The sequence below is a fragment of the Rhodamnia argentea genome, chromosome 2, assembly GCF_020921035.1.
Source record: "Rhodamnia argentea isolate NSW1041297 chromosome 2, ASM2092103v1, whole genome shotgun sequence".
In the NCBI taxonomy this organism is placed as follows: Eukaryota; Viridiplantae; Streptophyta; class Magnoliopsida; order Myrtales; family Myrtaceae; genus Rhodamnia; species Rhodamnia argentea.
This window is the reverse complement of record NC_063151.1, coordinates 18,992,090-19,013,922: the sequence shown is the minus strand read 5'-3', so window position 1 is coordinate 19,013,922 and position 21,833 is coordinate 18,992,090. Positions and strand designations below refer to the sequence as shown.

General features: G+C 37.8%; 1 protein-coding gene across 1 annotated transcript; it reads left to right on the top strand.

Moving 5' to 3' along the window:
* Positions 1-15,719: 15,719 nt before the first annotated feature.
* LOC115739588 (BRAP2 RING ZnF UBP domain-containing protein 2-like) lies at positions 15,720-20,031 on the top strand. The gene is made up of 12 exons (XM_030672757.2): positions 15,720-16,009; positions 16,361-16,476; positions 16,573-16,681; positions 16,780-16,903; positions 17,424-17,521; positions 17,677-17,783; positions 17,887-18,133; positions 18,232-18,285; positions 18,401-18,550; positions 18,642-18,706; positions 19,577-19,631; positions 19,710-20,031. Exons 1-12 carry the CDS (start codon positions 15,770-15,772, stop codon positions 19,752-19,754), a joined length of 1,410 nt encoding a protein of 469 aa, XP_030528617.1. The 5' UTR covers positions 15,720-15,769; the 3' UTR covers positions 19,755-20,031.
* Positions 20,032-21,833: the final 1,802 nt, after the last annotated feature.

The window sequence follows — 21,833 nt, the reverse complement described above, 5'->3', positions numbered from 1 at the left end:
TATAGTGGTAAGTTGGGAGGCTTTTTCCTCCTCTGTATGCTAATAAAGTAATAATTGCTTGGGCTAGTTGGGTCAGAGAGACGGAGAAAAAGAGAGATGAAAAATGCTTGGGGAAGGACAATTTCCTTTTCGTAAAGTTGATGTCATTTAGAAATGATGCCTCGCAACTGTTCAAAACCATGCTAGATTGGAGAATTCGTCCTCCAAGGAATAATGGCCAATTAGCAATAAGAAGTCGCTAGCCTAATAGTTTGACAAGACTGGCATTATTTCCGACTTAACGATGTTTCAATTAATGAGTGATTTATGCAAAGCATGCGGTGATATTGTGTGGATATATGATCAGAAATAACCAACAAGATCACAGTATCGTGAAAGCATTCTCCTTAGCAATACGATTTCCCTAAAATATAGTGTGGGGTCGGTACTCGCAAAGACTTTTTATCCCCTCCCCTTCTCTCTCTCACAACTTGATGTTCGCGTCGAGCTCCTCCTAGGTCAGGAAGGATGTCCCTTTGGATTTTGATATTTGGTCGAAAGAATGCAACCGACAAATCGTCAAAAATTTTATGGCTAAATTGGCACAATTGAAAAATTTAGGATTAAGTTGCTTTCGTACAATAAGTTTATGACTTTTTAGATAATTTTTTCGAATGGTGGTGTGACCTCCACACATGGCGATGGTTCAACCTTGAGTCGAGACCATGGAGGGAGGCATGGCTGATGGTGGGAGAGAGAGGTGGGGGGAGGATTGATTGTTAGTGTTTGGTAGAGATGTAAGTCATATGTGAGAATTAGAATTGCAGTGGCCACGTGTGCGGGTGTCAATGGGTCGGGTTTGGTTTTCATGATACCCCACTCAAAACAATAGAGGGATGTGCTTGACCTGACTCGACCAAGAAGGATGTTCCTCCAGATTTAAATATTTAGTCGGAAAACCGCATTATAGTAAAAAAATTTAGGACTAAATTGACACAATTAAAAGGTTTATGACTAAATTGGCCTCCGTACAATAAGAGAGAGGGGGGGGATTAATTGTTAGGGTTTGGTGGAGATGCAAATCGGATGTGAGAATTAGAATTGTAATGGACGAGTGTACTTATGTCAATGGGTTGTGTCGGGTTTTCATGATACCCAACTTGAAACAATAGAGAAATGTGCTTGACCCGATCCAACCTAAATCACTAAAGATATAACTTAAAGCGATCAAGTCGGGTCGGGTTTCATGTTTCTTTTTTACATTTAAATTATAAAGCTTTGTTTGTTTCACAATTTTTTTCAATGATAGCCCATATTGCTTAAAAAATGAATGAATGAAAAATATTTTCATCATTCACAAAATGTTTAGACATAAATTGTTGTCAATATGAAAATATTTTTTGTTGACTAATTAGTTCAAGTGATATAGCCGATCACTTTTAGGTAAATCATTCGTTTTTTACTGAACAAACCTTGCCTAAAATATTCTTCTCTTTCTATACAAATAGATATGTGTGTGTGTGTGATCTTTACAATTTATTGGCATTGTGTATGGTTCCCTTCATTATGTAATATTCAACTATTTCGTAATAGAGTAATTTTGCTAATATATTATAGATCTAAGTATTTTGCACACATCACAATAGTTGCTCATATTTGCTTGTATAGATATGAAAACATAAATTTTGGTCTTTCTAATATAGACAAAAAAAAAAGAAGAATAAAAACAAAAAGAAAATCATGTTTGGCAAACTGAAGTTGCACGTGACAAATCCGACTCAAAACACGACCCAAAGTCGAAAATTCGGGTCGGTTCGTGTTTCGATTCGGATGTATTATTTGGTTTTGACACTCTTAAACGCGTCCCATGTTTCTACGACGAATATAGAAAATGAGATTGGAGAAGGAGACTACTCAACTCTAGAAGTTCTTATTGACTTCATGGCCTCTTCATCGTATGTGAAAAAGTCAAGGTCAGCAAAATTTAAGGAACAAGAATCCTAGCAAGAAACGAGAGATCGTATCGAGACAGGCTCGAAATTTGTAGACTTTCCAAAAGTCTCTTCTTCGAGGGGGAAGTCGAGGCCGACACCGACAGGACTGATCGTTTGTGGATAAGTTGATGCGACAACACACCCCGCACCATCTCGCTTTCCTGGCGCTGCTATCATGCGGGGGATAATTGACCAAAAAAAAAAAAAAGTTATCAATTTATCCGACGACGATAAACTCAATCTGAATTTTTTTTAATTGTGTTACTTTAGTAACAATTTTTTTTATAATATATTAATTTAGTCTTAAATATTTTAATTATGTCAATTTAGTACTAAATCTTTTGAAAATTTAGCAGTTCAGTCATAAATTTGTTTTTAAGATAATCAGTCAAAAGAATTATATTGGTAAATTATTGAAAGATTTAGAACTAAATTGACAAATTGTCGAAATATTTAGAATTAATTGGCACAATTTTTTTGAATACTGCGCACACGTTAAAGTATTGGGAGTAATACGTAACGCTTTTTGTTGTAATCAGAAAAATAATAACACCGAGAAGGCGATAACAACTTCGATAATGATCATGGTCAATGAGCAATCGATAATATGATTACAAATCAAATCGCTATAAAATTGTAATAGAATTACATAGGAGGTGAAGTACAGCTAATCGAATCTCGTTAAGGCGGTTAGTTCCCGCCAACGGTACCGAGCAACTTCACGAACTTTGCCTCCTTAGATATAACATCTCGAACCGTTTGAATTGGAGCTATGCAAACTGGACCATATCGAACACTTCTCGAAACCGGCACACTTAGATAAAAATTGAAGTGAAAAGACTTGAAGAAGAAATACATCAATTAAATAAGTTCATGGATTGAAGAGATAGATGAATTCGGAAGATACATAAATTTCAAAAAGATATATGAATACAAGAGAAACATGAATCAAAGCGACCCGTATCTCGTTTTGCTCTATTTACTCATTACTTACAATACAATTAAAACGTTTAGAACTAAATTGACCATCGTACAATATATTTAAAAATTTTTAGATAATTTTTCAGTCAAATGCATGTAGTAGAGCAAATAGAGTGATAATCCCAGGCAAAACAAGGGTTGTCAATTTGGTCGACGTAGGACCGCACTATAGACCGACACGATTAATGCGATGGGAAACGTGCAAATGTTGCATTCGATTGGTTTAGAGTGACTTAAGAAATGTGTGTGGTACAATGGGTTTACACGTTTTCTTCCGATTACATTGAACTAGGTAGAGAACGCCCGTATCTGATCACTTCCACCGCGTCAAGGTGACACTCTACCGCCGAGTTATATCCCTTCCCCGCTTTCATCAAGAAATAGAACCGACTAATTCTAAGACAAAGAATCGAGAATCTCAACCCACTATTCCACTATTTTTGAACAACTTGGAGCCGGGCTTTCATTTCGCACTATTACGGATACGAAAATAATGGAAATACTTGTAAAATTGGGCAATTTATAATGTTTCGAATGGACGGAAAGTCAACACGTGCGCACCACATTATTTAGGTAAAGCCAATGATGATGCATTCGTGCTCGTCTATATGGACAAAAATAATCTTAAACTACTCTTGAGAAAACGAGAGATTCGAATTTAGACAAATTTTGTTGATTTTGATTGTGTTAATGAAATTCAGCTCACGAGTATTATTGCTCTTATCACTTCCGTATCTATCAATGATTGAGCAATAGAAAATGACTCTTTGATTCTATGAACGACATTTAAGGAAACAAATCTCAGTTTTCCGTAAAATTTTTGTTCTATTTTGAATTGATAATCATAATTAAAATAGACTCTCATTGGACAAAAAAATGAGCCCTGTTTTTTTTTTTCCCCTCGATCACGGTCCAAATTATTCTTAATTGGTAGAAAGTCCAATTTTCCAATGACTTGACACTACCGACGACAAGATTAGGACTCGATTGCACAGATTTTTAATGATATTTAGGACTTAATTTCCCTTTCTGAAATATTTGGACTCAATTGCACTTGGTAAGACATTTAAGGTTTTCAGTGTAATTTTCCTCTTAATGATACCTACGAGAATTGCACGTTATATAACGGTTTGAGATAAAAATTACTTTTGAGTTTCTCCTATTATATAGAGAGATATAATGAGTGCACAGTTAATTGTTATAGAAGTCCAATTTTTTCTCCGGATATCGAAATGACGAGAATTATGAAGCGTGTGAATTTAACTCTCGTAGGGTAAAAATATTTGAGTAGCTCAATGTATTGAAAGAGACCTTATAAATGATCGGCAAAAGAATGATTCCGAAAATTTCACACATTACTCCCTACTCTGATACCATCTTAAATCGAATTTTTAAGCATGAGCAATCCATCTTTGCTGCAATGCTCAGCAAAACAGCTGGAGAGCATACAGTGCCAAAATCTCTGGGACAATCTTAGTTTCTGGTACTATATGAGGGACAATCTGATTCAGCGGATGTAGTCTTCTTTCAAATAAGCTTCACCAGCGCAAACGTGTTGGTCCTTTTCATTTGGCACTAGCGAACCCATTGGAGTGGAACTGATCGGTACTAGCCCAAGTCAACTTTTTTCCTTTAAAGCTAAGTATTTTTTTTTTTATATCCTCATTCCAATGTTAACAAGATAGAATAAGCAAATTTATATACTTTCCCGAGCATTATGGTAATTAATTGGAGCGTCGGAAGATCCCATTTCGGAGAATGACATTTAACGCGGTCCAACGTGAGCTCCACAATATTTAGTAAAATATGCGTGATCGGCTTGATCTAATAGATTACTACACATGTTTTAACTATAAAATTCTTTTTTAACCGATCCGTTATTTTTCGAATAAGTAGCAAAACCGGCTTTGTTACTTCTTTGGCCAATCCCTCTCTCTCTTTTCTTTTTCAGATTTGCGAAGTATAATCCATCAATACTACCCAAATGGGATGACGGGTTATGGGATTTTTCAGCAACGAAATTTTTTTCCATTCATCTAGAGATCCATCAAGGAAATTCGCCAGTGATCGGAGACTCTCGTCCTTCTTGCAACAAAAGGAAGAAGAATGCAATTTCTGAAATCTCTAACGCTTCAAAAATTCGACATCCTCTTTGTCAGGTTCGCGCCCCCATGACTCGCCTCTGTAGTGGCAGTCCACTTCAAAGCTGCAGAAAACCCTAATCTGTCCAAAACCCTTTGCTTGGCTTCTCCTCTTGGATGCTCAAAACTTGGAAAGGAGCAAAATGATTAGCAACATGTGTTGCCCAAAGAACTTTCTTTGTTTTCGGCCCCCCACCAAAGACATGGAGGAACCTCCGGATAATGGTCTTGAAGATGAAGCATCATGGAAGCGCAGGGCCCCCCCCCAATCTCCAACACTGTCTAGTACTTGAAACAACGACACCTTCTAGAGAGAGAGAGAGAGAGAGAGAGCTGTGACTGTGGAGGAATATTTAATGGGGATCTAATGACAGGTTTCACTGTTCACAGAAGCGATTATCTTATCCATACCTTTCTTCTCAATCTCTCTCATCCTTGCAAGTACCATGTAAAGGTCCACTACTATATGCGTTTGTGAGGAGGAGAGAGAATCTGCATGACCAGGTTTCAAAGAGACTTGAGATCTCGGATAAGTCTGTATGACGTCTTGGGACCGAGGTAATGGGTATGTCGTAACCTTTTAAAGCCAATGTGAGAAGGCTTTCGTTTCGACCACATATCTGCCCACATATTTATGATTATCCACAAAACTAATCTCTTTGTTAGTGATGAACTAACGAGTTAATTGTTATCCGGCCGCGACTGACCATAAGTAGAAGAAAGAAAGAAAAAAGAAAAGAGAAAAAAAAAACACAAAAATAATTCAAAAAATCTCAAAATATTATTAAAAATTGTCCACTTCCGACCGCCTAAAGTTGGCCGGATGGACTGAATTGACACAAATGCAAGAGGCTTATAACTGAATTAACAAAAAAAAAAAAAAAGGTTCGGGACTAAACTGGCACAAATGCAATAGGTTTAAAATTCAATCGGCAAAATTAAAAGGGATGAGACCGAATTGGCAAAAGTGTAATAGGTTTAGGACTTTTTTAATAATTTTTCCTGTAAAAGGTTAAAGACTGAATTGATAAAAACAAAATTTAATACTAAATTGGTAAAACTACAATAGGTTTAGGATTTGTTTAGTAACTCTCCCGAAATTGATAATCCAAGAATACTAAGCTAAAGAGAATTTACTGAGACTTTTGAAATGAATCATTGAAAATCTCGGCTTCGATGAGCTTTTGATGTGCATTTTTTGACGAGGAGAAATGGCGAAGTCACGCGTCGCTACGAAAAGCTAAGGGAGTCTGCTCTTTCCATAATTAAAAGAGGTGGGAGACACCCCCCTTATCTTTTCTTGAGTTGGAAAATTTGTTCCAAAAGTCAAAGACTCCGACACCATCGATGACCTTCGTAAAGTTTAAAAATCTCTCACTCGATTTGATTTGGAAGACATTGAGAGTGGAGGACTCCTTTGGAGCCTTCCATTCTTCTTTTTGAGCGCACGCGCATGGTTGCGGTGGCCCTTTTTACTAGCGAGTGGATTCGCCGACTCGGATTTGAGACTAATTGATTGCATTTGAAAGTAAACTTTCTTTTTTTTATTTATATATATAGGCGGGCCTGTTGGAAAGTTTTTTGATGGTCCCCATTTCTAATCAGGATAAGACTATATAGGATATGATAAGTAATTCAGAGATTCCCGTTGGTGGACTGCGGATTTAAAGTCGAATTTCTTTATATCCTATCCTATCCATTGCTCGATAGAAGTTGGATATCAATATAATGATTCCCGACTTGTACCATTCGGAGGCTCTACTTGGGAGTCGGAGCGGGCTGATCTCCGTCTGCTCGCCCCGGATCGGGTTGGAGCTCAAGGGGATAGCTACAAGGAGCTGCCGCGACCGGGACGAGAGGCAGCAATAGGCCGATGAGTCGTTGAGGAACGCGCCATGTACTTGAATTGCTGGGGTCAAAGCTGAAATGTTGAAAATTTTTCCGTGGAAGTGATCTGATCTATTTATAAAAAAATGCGGGAATGAAATGAGAAGCCCAAAAGATGAAAAAAAAATTGTATATGACGTCGTATGCACTTTCTAAACGGGTCCAAAGGAGTGCAAGTGATCTGTATCGCATGCAAAGGGACAACAGCCTTTGGCCCTGTTTGGTTCAGCATTTGGCCAAGGGACTTTGAGAAAATGCAAATACCTTTGGCTAAAGGCCTTTTTCAAAATGCAAGTAGTGTTTGGTAAAGTTTATTTTAAAAACACATTTAAAAAGCAACTTTGACGAAAATGTTGTTTGGTGAAAAATGAACTTTGTAAAATATTTTTTCTTTTTGAAAAAAAAGCGGCGGCGGCGGTGGCGGCAAGCAAAGGTGAAAAAATTAAAATAAGAAAAAAAATTAGTTGCATTTCTTTTTGAGCGCACGCGCATGGTTGCGGTGGAACTTTTTACCGACGAGTGGATTCGCCGACTCGGATTTGAGACTAATTGATTGCATTTGAAAGTAAACCTTCTTTATATATATATATATATATATATATATATATATATATATATATAGGCAGGCCTGTTAGAAAGTTTTTTGATGGTCCGCATTTCTAATCGGGATAAGACTATATAGGAAATGATAAGAAATACGGAGATTTCCCGTTGGTGGATCATGGATTTAAAGTCGAATATCTTTATATCATATCTTATTTATTACTTGGTAGAAACTGGATATCAATATAATGATTCTTGACTTGTACCATTCGAAGGCTCTACTCGGGAGCCGGAGCGGGCTGATCTCCGGCTGCTCGCCCGAATCAAGGTTGGAGCTCGAGGGGATAGTTGCCGGGAGCTACCGCGACCGGGACGAGAGGCGGCGATAGGCCGATGAGTCGTTGAGGAACGCGTCATGTACTTTAATTGCTGGGGTCAGAGCTGAAATGTTGAAAATTTTTCCGTGGAAGTGATCTGATCTATTTATAAAAAAATGCGGGAATGAAATGAGAAGCCCAAAAGATGAAAAAAAAAAATTGTATATGACGTCGTATGCACTTCTAAACCGGTCCAAAGGAGTGCAAGTGCTCTGTATCGCATGCAAAGGGACGACAGCCTTTGTTCTAAGACGAGCACCGGAGAAGAGCACCACTGTGAGGATAATCTAAACAAAAGGGACAAACCTCATCTTCCCAGTCAATATCCAACTGATTATCCCCCATGACAGAATCTGACAAGATCCCTCTTACGCTACTGATGAGAATCTGCAAGTACACGAGCACCACAAATATATGTATCGGGGCAGTGAAAGCTCGTTGGAAATTAGATGCTTTTGTTTGAGAGCAAACCCTGAACTGCAGAATCTTATACTGCAATTGAAAGAACAACTACTTCATGGAGACTATGTTCTACAAGCATATAAGATCAAGTCATTTGGAGATGATGAAGGAATGGTTTCGAAAGGAAACGCTGAGCGACCATGGCTTTGAAACGATTCGGTTTGAGATTCTAAAACATCCGAGAACCGATTAAGATTGTTCTTCACATACAAAAGAAATTTAGAATGTGCAGCTGACGAGAAGGGATTCGATGGTGGAGTTGATGGGGCCGAAGAAAGGGAAGACAAATCATGATCAAGCACCAATTCTCTTCATTTCAATAATAAATCCTTTTCACGCCTAGTTCAATCCAGTTTCTTAATTATTTGTAAATGACGAATTATTTCAACGAGGACTGGGGCAGGCCGAAGTGAGTGTCGAGCCTTTAGTCAACTCTCGATGGATTCAATCACGTGGTATGTCCGAAATTTATACTAAAAATATTAAACGTTTTACCGAGTGTAATTGAGTCCAAATGCTTCAAAAAGGGAAATTAAGTCCCAAATATTATAAAAATTCGTGTAATCGAGTCCTAATCTTGTCGTTGGTAGTGTCAAATCGCTGGAAAATTGGACTTTTTACCAATTAACAATAATTTGGACCATGATCGAGGGAAACAAAAAACACAGAGCTTATTCGTTGTCCAATGAGAGCCTATCTTAATTATGATTATCGATTGAAAATAAAACAAAAATTTACGGAAAACTGAGTTCTGTTTCTTCAATCTCAAATTCTAACAGTAAAAAAATTATTTTAAATGTCATTCTATAGAATCGAATTGTCATTTGTTGTTACTTAATCATTCGTAGATAAGGAAGAGATAAGAGTAATAAAACTCACGAACTTAATTTCAATAAGGCAATCAAAGCCAACAAAATTTGTCTAAATTATTCTGATAGGGGAACCCTTATCCAAATACCAATTCAATCAATGAAGTAATGATACAAGAACTAAAATTATTCAACAAAAACCTAGACATGATTGTAGGCATCTATAATTGGTTAACTAAACTATGATTGAATTTTAGCATGAGAATGAATCATCTTATCGAAGGATCAGAAAAGAAGAAATAGTAGTACTTTCTAGCAACAACATAATAGAGGCAGTCAATAAATATAAATAGATCCGAAACCTAATTCAAATCCAATATAGCACCTATGGGTACATAATAAATGTATGAAACCGATTCTTTTCAATGAATAGATCCGATCGCGATTTCAGATTTAACGATCAAATATTGTGTGTTACTTAAAATTTGATTTTACATAATTTGAGTCTTATTTAACAATCGATGCTCACGAATCAGGCATCCAATCAAAGGGCCAAAAAAAAAAAAAAACCAGCAAGCTCAATCTTGCATGTGAGGTTCAGCAAATAAGTGAAAACACAAACTTCATGCCAAAAACATGTGAATAACCATTAAGACAATCTCAATCTTGCATGTGAAAACAAGAGAGGCGACAAATCGAGACAATAGTTGTCCCCTCTAAATCCGGCTTTGAGAGCCTGTCATAATTTGCTTAAACACTCAAATGCGCAAGCTAATGAACAAAACCGGGGTAAGATCACAAAGGGACAATAGTCTGCTACAGTTTAAAGCGCAGCAAGAGAGAGACCTCTCTTTGGTGGAGGCGTGGATTAAGAAGAGAAGAAGATAGGCGAGTTCAATAACGATGCCAATGGCGTTGATGCCGATGATCATAGTGGCATTAGCCTTGAGGACTCCATAGTACAAGAACAATGATGCGCTTGAAAGCGCCACCACATATGGTACCGACTGATACCCATCCGACCACTTCTCGTGGATCGTGTAAAATGTCTGGCTGCCAAAATCCAATAATAAAGAAGAAGAAAAAAGCTACTAACTCTGGAAGAGCTTTCTAGCTTCGTGGGAAGGAGCCTTTGTTGAGTTGTGTTTGTTGGGACTTTGATTTCAAAGTCCCATAAAAAGTTGAATGAGAAATGAGGGATGAAGAATTTCACATTAGCAAAAAGAGTAGATGAGAAATGTGTTTAAATATTGAAACCTTACAAATGAGTTTAGGCCTTAAGGAACACCTCATTTTTATGGAAGGAATAAGACATATGCAAAGCTATGTCGACCCACCCGCCGGCTACCTCGCCTCGGCTTGGCTAGGCTCAAGCCGGGTTTGAGCCCACGCGTTCCTATTATTTTTTTATATACCCATCAGTTTTATTTTATTTAAACCGAATGGACATAATTCGAACATACATTTTTGAAAATTTCTAAACATTTTCTTCGTCCGAATATATGTGTTTGTTCGGAAATTTTTTCTTTGAACAAATATGTTTGTTCGAAAAAAGAGAGTTGTTCGGCTCATGTTCCTTTATTAAGGTTCGAAATCTTTCATCAACGAAACCATACGGATTCGTGACTCTTCGTCGACGTTCATTTTTTATACTGACATAAAAAGTCTTCAAAAGGGTTGGTTCGAAGAGACTTGCTTGAAAATTCTCTCTCAACTTGCATTCCCATTTCGTCATTATCATTTTTGCAATTAATCCGTGAAATTGTTTTCGAAGATTTCCTTTGAAGAAGTACCGCTTCATAGGAAAAACGATCCATTCTATCCTATGAGGCAATTGTTCAAGAACCTTGGGTATCGGTTGAGGGGACAAATTTATTTTAAAGACACAACGTGAATTCGTTGGGCTCGGATCATTCTCATCTACATTCGGATTACTCGTTTGCGATTGGATCCAGGTTTTTCGATCGACTTTATTTTACATATATGAAAATTTAGGCGACTATAGTGTTGAGTAGATGTCTCTTGTTTTCCGACTATTAACAGTGTGAAACTTTGGTTTTGCATGATGTTCTTGGTGATTGAGGTGGTGGTGGGTGAATTGGCAGGTTCGAAGGCGAGTTTTGCGGCGGTTCAAGAATCCAAGGTGATTGCGGTTCCTTTCACTCTAGATAAATAGCATTTATGACCCATTGTCGATCGAAGTGGGACAATACTTTAACACCCCCTCTTACGTGTTAGTCATATGCAATTCATGTGATTAGGGTTCCTTTCACTTTATAATATTTGTTGTCATTCCATTTGATCGCTGTTTCTGTTGGGGTAAACTTAATTTAAGTCCTTGTGAATTTGTTTGCATAAGCGAGCTTTTCGCTCTCGCTCTATTCCACTTATTCACTTATACTTATGGATGATGAAATTCACACTAATACTTGACTGAAACTGTTGTGGAGACTCACATTAGATTCCTCTTGGCTTTCATTTGTTTGACTGATACTCGATAATGTAATCTGTTCCATTCCATGCGAAGACAAATGAGCTCAGCTTCCTCTTCGGCTTCGGCTTCGGCTTCGGCTTCGGCTTCAAAATCGTTGGCGACGTTCCTAAGCACGAAATCGAAACCCGAGCAGTCGCCGATTTTTGGAGCCAAAGCTGGAAAGGCGAAAATGGCGGCGAGGACGAGGACGAAGATGAAGGAGAAGATGAAGGAGGAGGTGAGGGCTTGAGGTGAGCGAGGGATAGAGAAATGGCTTCGGAGAGGACAGGAAGAGCCGAAGAGGCGATGAAAGCTCGTTGTTGCAAGGAGAGAGATCCGAACATGAGAGGAAATGAGAGAGAAGAGAGAAGGCAATAGATGTTTTGCTTTTATTTCGTGGTTACTTTCTGCAGCCTTATGTCAGAGGAGAGAGAAGATGGACTTACCCATTTTAATTTTTAATGTCATGTCAAAGGACACGTGTTTCTTTTTTAGTGAAGCCACTTAAGCTTATGCATGCCACGTAGGCTGGTAAAGTGACAGTCGAAACACAGTGTGCTTTTTTCGAGAATTCAGAGGAGGTTTGAGTGTTTTTGATCATAATCCGAAACTTTTTATATTGATATTAATCCAATCCATTCGATCAATTCTGATAAAAAATTATTAAGATAAACGATGGCTATACCATATAAGACAGCCATTATCGAAGTGAACATTTTTAATAATATTTTTTTAAAAAAATTCTTTTAATTCTTTTTTTCTTTTTTTTCCTTAAAACTTCATCTTTGACGGGTGAGGGTTGCTAACAACCCTCGCCCAGGGCTTTTGCGGCCTGGCCCCGGGTAAGGCAGCCCTCGGTAGGATCGGTGAGGGCTAGCTAGCCCTCGCTAGCCACCGTCGAGGGCCAGCCAGTGCCCGGCGCCAAAGCCAAAAGAGAAAACAATAATAAAAATGCTTTTTAAAAGAATATTATTAAAAAATATTCACCTCAACAACGGCCATTCTACGTGGTATTGTCAGTGTCTACGTTAACAATTTTCGATAAGAATTGATTGAATGGATTGAATTGGTACTAATGTAATATATTTAAGACTTTTTTGGTATTTTTCGCGCAACTCTCTTCGGACCTAGACGTTTTCTCTTGCTACGAGGAGAAAAGAATGGACCCCCCAGCTTGGTTTTTTTAAGGGTTTCGAGGATCAAACATCAAAGAAGGGGAGAGAGAGAAAGTGGATCAGAAAATCCCAGAGAAGCGAAAGCAGACAGAGGAAGTATGTTGCTTTTGCCTTAACGGGTCATATGGTCGAGTGCATGTGCATGTCCATGTTGGCTGCTCAAAATGCAGCGCACATCTTCAAATTTGTTTCTTCCTTGTGTTTTTCCCTTTTGAGGGTATTTTGATGTTGCTGCTTGCGAATGTTCTCTCCCACTTCAATCGCTTTGTTCGTGCGAATCATAAAATCATGGATCTGCGAGGCTTAGAAGATTGAAGTTTTGGGTCAATGGAAAGGGAGACGGACCTCATCGGCTAATAACGTGTCTTAAATGCTTTACATATTTATATAGTCTTCATCTACCTACCTCCTAAAAGTTTTGCGTTGGGCTTTTTATCATGGCATCGGAGCCAGTATTATCCATATGGCAAATGTGCATTCACCCCCATTTGTCAAATTTCACGCGCGTAATCCGACTTGCACGTGAGACCAATCGACTTATTCTTTTGAGTTGGACTTTCCATCGCTTCCTTGTGCTTTTTTTTTTTTTTTTCAAATGTTCAAATAAGTTTCCAAACACTTTCTCTCTCTTTTTTTTTTGGGTGGACGGACCTAGTCCCACGGGGGATACACGAAAGTATGTTTTTTGGTCATATTCATTGACTAGGATAATATACGTACGAAGACGTTTGGGGTGGAAGGCCGCGTCAATGCTGACTAGAACCAGAACGATCATTTTTGGGGTTGATCCTACCGCAAAGGCCGATACGCAGGACTTTCGTTGAGACCATCATACTTGTTTAATCTTTGTTGATTATCTAGAAGTAACCCCACTTAGGGCCTTGGGGTTGGCAACTCGTGAATTCATATTTGCTCAATCACTTGAGAGTTACTTTTGCGATCTTCTCGCAAATAAAAATCGTCAAGCGAGCCATATTGTATTGGGTACTTCGCAACTGATCGGAAGCATGCCCGTACGAGATGAGTTGGTCTATAGAAACCGACCTTTGTACTCGGTACCGACTAGCGGATCGGGTGCAACTCTCGAACAAGTCGGGAGAGTGGTGTTGGAGCCGAATTGGGCGGAACGACTGAAAATCGACCGAAGAATTCTCTATATCTACACTCCTTTTTTTTTTTTTTCCTTCGGCATACTATCTATGTTTTATTTGCGTGTACATTCTTGATACGGTGGTGTATGTAGTAAATATTATCGAGATCCTCGAAATTTTTGGCAGTGCAGTTCCATTTATCATCGATGTAAGATGAAAGTTTCACTTGCCTTTGTTAGGATGGACAAAACAACAATGGACAAGAAAACTGAAGAAACCTCTTCAGAAACAATGAGAGCATTATTAGAAAACCGTAGGAAAGAACGTAGTGCAAAAATTTCGTACCTTAAGAAGGAAATTCATGGATCTGCGTTGGCCCAATCCATTGTTAAAGTCCAGCGGGTTACCACAGTTTTGGGCCCAATGGGATCTTTATTGGGCCTTCTTTTTGTCACTTGCTGTCACGACACTATCGCAGAAAAAGGAGCTGACCTACCTCCTCTGTCTACCGCGGATGGCGCCGTAGCTAGTATACGCAGAGATCATACAGGCGCGATTATCACGGGCTTCGCTAGATCTGTGAAGGCAAGATACAACCCTTGCCATCCTTGAAGCTCTCCAAGTCGTAGCCTTGAACGAAGATAGAACTGTTAGCGTTACTTTATGAATCTGATCGTGTAAATCTTGTGGAAGCTCTGATAAGCAGCTCTGCAGATCAATTTAGTCTGGAGGAGCGGCTGCTTATCGTGGACTGTCTCAAGCTCCTTAAGACATAAGCTAACAAAAATTGTCGTTCGACCAAAAAAAAAATAAATGGATGTGGTAGCAGTGCCAACCTCAATCTAATCTAATCCCATGGAACCGCTAATCTTAGCCAGGTGCGTGCATGTTACCTAAGCCCAACAAGACAAAAAGGTGGAGAATACTTTTATGGGTGGGAGTAAATAAAACTATAAATACAGCTAATTTTATCTATATGAGACAAAGAGAACCTCGTACTTTAAAGGGATTGCAAACCTTTTTTTTTGTTTTTTTCTCTCTTCAAGATATTCTTAGTTTGATATTTTACAGATATTCAATTGGAGGACAGATACGTTGATTGATAATTCTACTCTGTCTCTTGCATGGTTAATCTTAAGTTTTCGGAACACTTTTCCTTTTCTTGTGTGTAATGTCTTAATATTGAATTAATAATCTCCTTTTGTTAATTTAATATAGCTTAAAAAACTTTAAAATATGTCAAATCAAAATAGAGTAATAGAAACTATTCACCATCGATAAGGACTCTGCCAACTACGTAGCTTTATAATCTTTAGGGTTAATACTACGGAAAGCCCTAAACCGGTACATCCGTGATAAATTTACCATAAACTATTTTTTTACCCACAAAAAACCCTAAGTTGGTATATTTGTGATAGATTTACCCTAAAATGATTTGTTTGATCACAAAAAATCCTAAATTGATACATTTGCAATAAATTTACCCTCTATTAAATTGGGTTACTATCACGAAAAATCCCAAATTGATACATTTATGATAAAATAAAGAGTACAAATTCAAAGCAGGTATACCCGTCGACTGCCACATGTCATTCAACTCAGCAATTTAACGATTAGGTAGAAATATCAATTTGGGGTAAATTTATCACAAATGTATCAATTTGAAATTTTTTATAGTAAAAAAATAGTTTTGAATAAAATTATCATAGATGTATTAATTTCGGATTTTTCGTGAAATTAACCTAATTTTTAATAGTACAATTTTATTTTTTGAAATTTCGTGTGCGGCTTTACTAACTCAAAATAAGAAGAAGATATAAATGCCCGCAACCTGTCTTCCCACCCAAGTAACCGACCATGTCATCATCGACGACCTCAGCTGCAGCCGGTACTTCACAGGAGGAAAGCTTCCCTCCGCCTTCCGTCCCGGTACCCGCCGGTGACCCTGCCTCAACTTCCTCCTCCCTCCGGGGCGGCGGCGGCGGCATGACTCAGGCCTTCTGTTTCTCCTCCGGAAACCCTAGGATCGAGGAGACTCGCGGCGTCATGCACCTCTTCTCCGACGACGCCGTCTCCTCCTCGTCTCCCGATCTCCCGGTACTCCTGGCATTCTCTACGAGCTCGGATCCTTTGATATTCTAATAACTGTTGCGTGGAATGATTCCGAATGTGTCTTCGTTTGTTTAGTTCGATGATTCCGTTGGAGAAATTATGCTGATATAGAAGCTGCAGGATTGAGCTTGCGCTCGATGATTGCAGTTTCTGCTTGAGATGTTGGATTGGTGGTGTTAGCGTATTTAATGCAATGCCGGCTTTTGTGGGTGTTACTTTTGTTCAGTGCATTTTTGCTCTGTTTTGCTCTGCGGGTCAATTGAACAAGGAATGAGTTGTGTCAGACTTGTTGGCGAGATTATTGTGTTGGTATCAATTTTCGTGCTTTTTGTCTAGGTTGGAAGAAAGCCTCTTGTTTGTGTGTTCGGGGTGCCTGATCACATGACATATGCCGATTTTTGCCAGTTCTGTGCTTCGTTTATTCATCATATACTGGAGATGCGAATTGTCAGGTTCGATCTTAGACTCTTTTGCTCCATTTTATGTTGATTGACTTTGCTTGTGCTTGTTAATTGAATATATAGTTCTAATGTCTTGTTGGTGCTTAGGACTGACGGGATGGAAGACCGATATAGTATTTTGATACGAATGGATGGTCAGGATGCTACAGATAACTTCTACCGGTACTTCAATGGGAGGCGTTTTAATTCTCTGGAAGTATGTTGTTTTCTTGAATTACTCTTTTTTTCCCTCTTTATGTTATATTATTCTATTTAACATTTCCTTAAGATTTTTATGCAACATGTTTTATGTAGGTAGAGGTTTGCCGCATTCTTTACACCGTCGATGTACAGTACACTGGTTATAAAGGTTCAGCTGAGCACCCACATACTTCTCCAATGGCCACAAGTGAGCAGCCGTCATGTCCAGTCTGTCTAGGTATTTTTGTCATTTCTCGTGAGTAATGCATTTTGCTTGCATGAACCTTCTATGCATTAATGATATAAGCGATTGGTTTTAGAGTAAGAATTAAAGAAGTTCTAAATAGATCTGGTGCTTGTGCCAGGAAGTATTGCAGCAAACTCTAAGCTGTATCACATTGCTTGATTTTTATTGTTTCGATTAGCTACACTTTTCTCTTTGGGGCTTTTCACTGAAAGTGACTTAAGTAGTTTAGCCTCGCCTATCTTTTTTAAGTCCTTGTCTCTCTCTTTTTTTTTTTTTTTTAACTGTCTCGGGACCCTGTATTGGGAAGTTCTGACTCCCATATTTTGGAAGATTCTTCACTTAGCAAACCTGATGTGACTTAAGAATGTAGTGCTTGTGCTTTTATTTTTACCTCCTTTCAGTCTTTCTGCCGCATCTTTTCTTGTCAGGTCAGTAGGGAATGTTTCTCATTCAAATCAAGTTGTTTTGTCATCTTTAAACGTGACATGCTATTACATGGGTAATTTTGCAGAGAGGCTAGACCAGGACACAAGTGGCATTCTGACGACCATCTGCAACCATTCTTTCCATATTTCTTGTATTTCGAAATGCAGTGATTCTTCTTGTCCAGTAAGTTATTTAGTTGTTTTTCTGTTAACTGTTAGCTTGGTAATCTTGTTTAGAGTTGTTGGGGAGGTTATTACAACAGATTGAATGTTCTAGTTTTGAAGCATGTTTGGGTTATTCCTCAGAAGAAAACAAGTAATGGATTTCTTCTGTTTTAGGTCTGTCGCTATTGCCAGCAACAACCAGAGAAGTCAATATGTTTCGTGTGTCAAACATCAGAAAATCTGTGGATGTGTGTTATATGTGGTTTTGTTGGATGCGGAAGGTAATGAATCATTTAATTAAATATTGTATTTCTCATTTTACATTGGATCAATTCCATATTCTTTCTCCATGAAGCATGAAGGTCTGACATGACCATCGATCAGGTATAAGGCAGGACATGCAACAGTGCACTGGAAAGAAACACAACACTGTTATTCTCTTGAGTTGGAAACACAACGTGTTTGGGATTATGCTGGTGACAACTATGTACATCGGCTCATCCAATCCAAAACTGATGGGAAATTAGTTGAGTTGAATTCCCACTGTATGCACTCTAGCGATGGCTGTGAAAGCTGTAATTGTGCCAATTCTGGACTCAATGAAGCTCTTCTTAATAGCAAAGTGGACGTTGTAATGATCTCTAAACTCTAACTTCAGTTTTTCCTTTCGATGTTTCATTTGTTGTTTCTCAGGCAATTGAATGCATCTTATTTCAACTTTGTTTACAGATTATTAAGGAGTATAACGATTTGCTCGCCACTCAACTTGAGAACCAAAAACTAGTGAGTGTTCGTTTTAAAACTTTTTCTTCTGACAGATTTATCAACTGGGTTCTGAGTATATTGACTCAATTATTACGAAAGCAGTTCTTAAGTTATTCTTCTTATATGCTTGTAGTATTACGAGACTTTGCTTCAAGAATTTGAAGAAGAAACTGAAAGGGAAATTTCTGAAGCTGTTGAGATGGCTTTGACCGCTAATAGTAAAGTGCAGAAAAAACAGACTAAGTTGGACGAATGTGTCAGAGAGACGAAATTTCTTGACGAAGTAAGTTATGATTTAAGGAGATGTTGATAGATATCCTGTCATGTATCTATTTCATTTTTTCTTTTGACATTGGATTTGATTTTTCATGTAGCTCAACGAGAATCTTATGGCAAATCAGGAGATATGGAAAGCAAAGCTTTCAGAGGCTGAAGAGAGGTATGTTGTATGTGTAGTTTCGCATTAACCACAATAGCAAACATGTTAGCTAGATGAAAGTTAAGCATTCACTCGGGTTTCAAGGATCAATTCTATGATACCTAGCCGGTGGTGTGCAGATCTTTGTCACCACAATGGTATTAATTGCCTTTTCGTTTACTGTAACTTTGTCATGGTTTGTTTATGGTGACTCGATGCTGTGTTAAATACCCGATAGAATGCCTTGGCCATGGGTAATAGACACGGGCTCTAAATTTTGTTTAACCAAAATAAAAATCCAGCACTGAAAGAAATAGCTTCATCTTCTACCAAAAGAATTCTCTCCTTTTGCTTGAAGTTTATTCTTTCCTCTAGCTTTCATGTAAGCATCGCAATTGCAATTGTAATTGCAAATCCTTCGACTAAGTGTTCAGATGGTATTGAGGATGCTATTTTTAAGGGCCTGCATGCAACACTTCTGCTTTAAAAATCGACTTCTGGGCAAAAGTTGATTTATTTTTCTACTTTTGGAGAGAAGTAAATTTTTTACTTCTTCAAGTGGCTCCAAAATTATTTCTAGAACAAAAAAAATGCTTCAGAAGTGGAAAATTGGAGTTGTGTGACCAAACGAATTTCTGCTCTAGAAGTTGCGTTACCAAATTAACGGATTTTTGCTCCGAAAGCACTTTGGAAGCAGAAATTCTACTCTAGAAGTGTTGTCATGCGCGCCCAATTTGCCAGTTGATATAGAAGTGAGAAAGCTTAGCTGTGTGCATATTCCTTTTGAGAAGCGTGGAAATTCCCTCAGACTCATTTTCCTGATTCATTGGCATAAAACGGCATACTTAAGTATATATGTATTCTAGTTTGTGATGGCTTTTGTTTGGACAGGGAAAGAAACGCTTTGAGAGCAAAAGATGATAAGATGCAGCAATTGGAAGAAGAGGTAGGATCTCAATGCTTCTATTGTCTAATGACTCGCTATTCAAACTATGACTTATTCAGCATCCTATTTCGCCGGCAGCTCAAGGACTTGATGGCGTGCCTTGAAGAAGGCAATTCGAACTAAACAGCCAGTTGATACCGGATGGAGTTGAAGACGGCTCTAAGCTCAGGAAAGCTGGAGGCTTTTCTTCAAGAAATGGTTCTTGGGTGGATTAGGCAGAGCAGGAACCACAAGCTGGCCAAAAGAAAGGTGAAAAGGGTAACAGTCGTAGGGCGGATCCTCGGAAAGTGACTGTTTGCTTTTCTGTGTATAGTCGAATGTTTTTCCAGTGGCCCAAGAGATTGGCCAAGCCCTGGATATTCTGTACAGACGAAGGGGAGTTGAATAGATTGTAAATTCTACCCATTTGCATGGAATCTTCATATTTGGACGCATTCACTGCATGGTGAAATCCGGTACTCTCTCGCTTCTAGAGATTTCCATGCTTTTTTTTACCGAAGTATTATTACTTCGTCTACTGATCAGATTTATGATGTAGAATATGAAGCATTTTTCTTTTCAGACTCTGTTTGTTTGAAAGAAAATGTTTTATCGGAAAATGTTTTGTTCCCTTTTTCCAGTGTCGTGGGACATAAGCCAACTTAGGAAAATGACTTCAGTCAATCAGAGAATTGAATTTTGATAATTAATAAAACCTTTCTAATTTGAAAATTGAAAGTCATTTTCCAACTTTGCAGTCATCAATCGTGCTCAATTTCATACTAGACAAATGGACCGCGAGCTACGTTCGGACCGAAGATAATGTCTGCATGTTTCTGATGGACTTAAGTTGTGAAAGGCTTGCACGGTGGACAATCGCCGTTTGTGACCTCGACTCTTTGCTCTCGTGTTTGATGTTGCCGTCAGTCAGTTTACTTGGGAGGACAAAATTAACAAAAAGGTCATAAATATATTATATTTATGCTAATTTAATCTTAAATATTTCACATTTTGTTAATATATTTCATCCTATCAATTCTGGTCGGAAACCGCTAACTTGCAAATGACCTGTAAGAATAAGAAAATATTTTTCATGAAAGCAGAATTAACAAATTTTTATGGTTGTAGATATTACATCTGTTTGATAATAAAAAGCCGTAAAATTGACTCAACGAAAAGTAATTATGTCCATAGTTTTACATAAACTTGACTCTATTTTACTTGATGTGTCATATGATGTATCTATAAAAAAAAAATCTACTCTTATGTTGATTTTTTTGGGCAAAATACTCTTATATTGATTGGACAATATGGAGAATTGGAGAGAAAAATTAACTCACATGCTTGCAATATGGTATACTATTCTGAGTAAAAATTACTTGGATTCTATTAGATACAACATGTAGTAAAATACAAAATTGGAGTTAAAGTTACTTAAAGGTTAATAGTTACTCAAAAAGGAATGACCAAACCATCAATTCAAATTAATTAGAAATAATGTACCATAGATTCAGTTTTTTTTTTTTTAAAAAAATATCACGTTTGAGATGTTTGGTAAGTGAATTTATATATAAGCCAAATGACCCCATGAAATTAAATTATCTTTCAAATCTATATATTCTGAGCAATATTTCTTCTCAGTTACATAGTTATTATCATTGCTAACTTTAAAAGACTATTTTCAGACGAGTGGAATGTGTAAGAGTAGAGAAGTAGTTTTAATGAACATAAACATTTTTTTAAATGAGTTTTCCGTGAAGACCGCTCAAAAGAAGTTATTTTTTTTATTTATAAAACCCCCGCTAAATATGGGCAATTAAATCAGTTTATTATACTCTGACCAAAAAAAAAAAATCATTTTATACGAATATCATTGGATGGGAAAATATTAGATACATAATTAATTTCAAATATAAATTTCACCCATTTAACACAGAGCGGTGTAAATATTGTTTTGACTCCATCAATAATAATAATACCAATCTGAAAAACTTTTAACTTTGCAACAGTTTCCGAAGAAATGTGATGATTGTTTAATCGGGTAGATATGATGGATAATTATTTTATGTAAGTGTAAATTCAGCAGTTACTTAATGGAGAGAGAGTGCAATTTACCTTCTCATACAACCGCTAGACTCTCCGGGAAACTCCATTCCGACGAGTAAAACCCTCCGCCGACAAACCACCGCACGCCTTCCTTTCAACAAAAACACACGTTTCGAC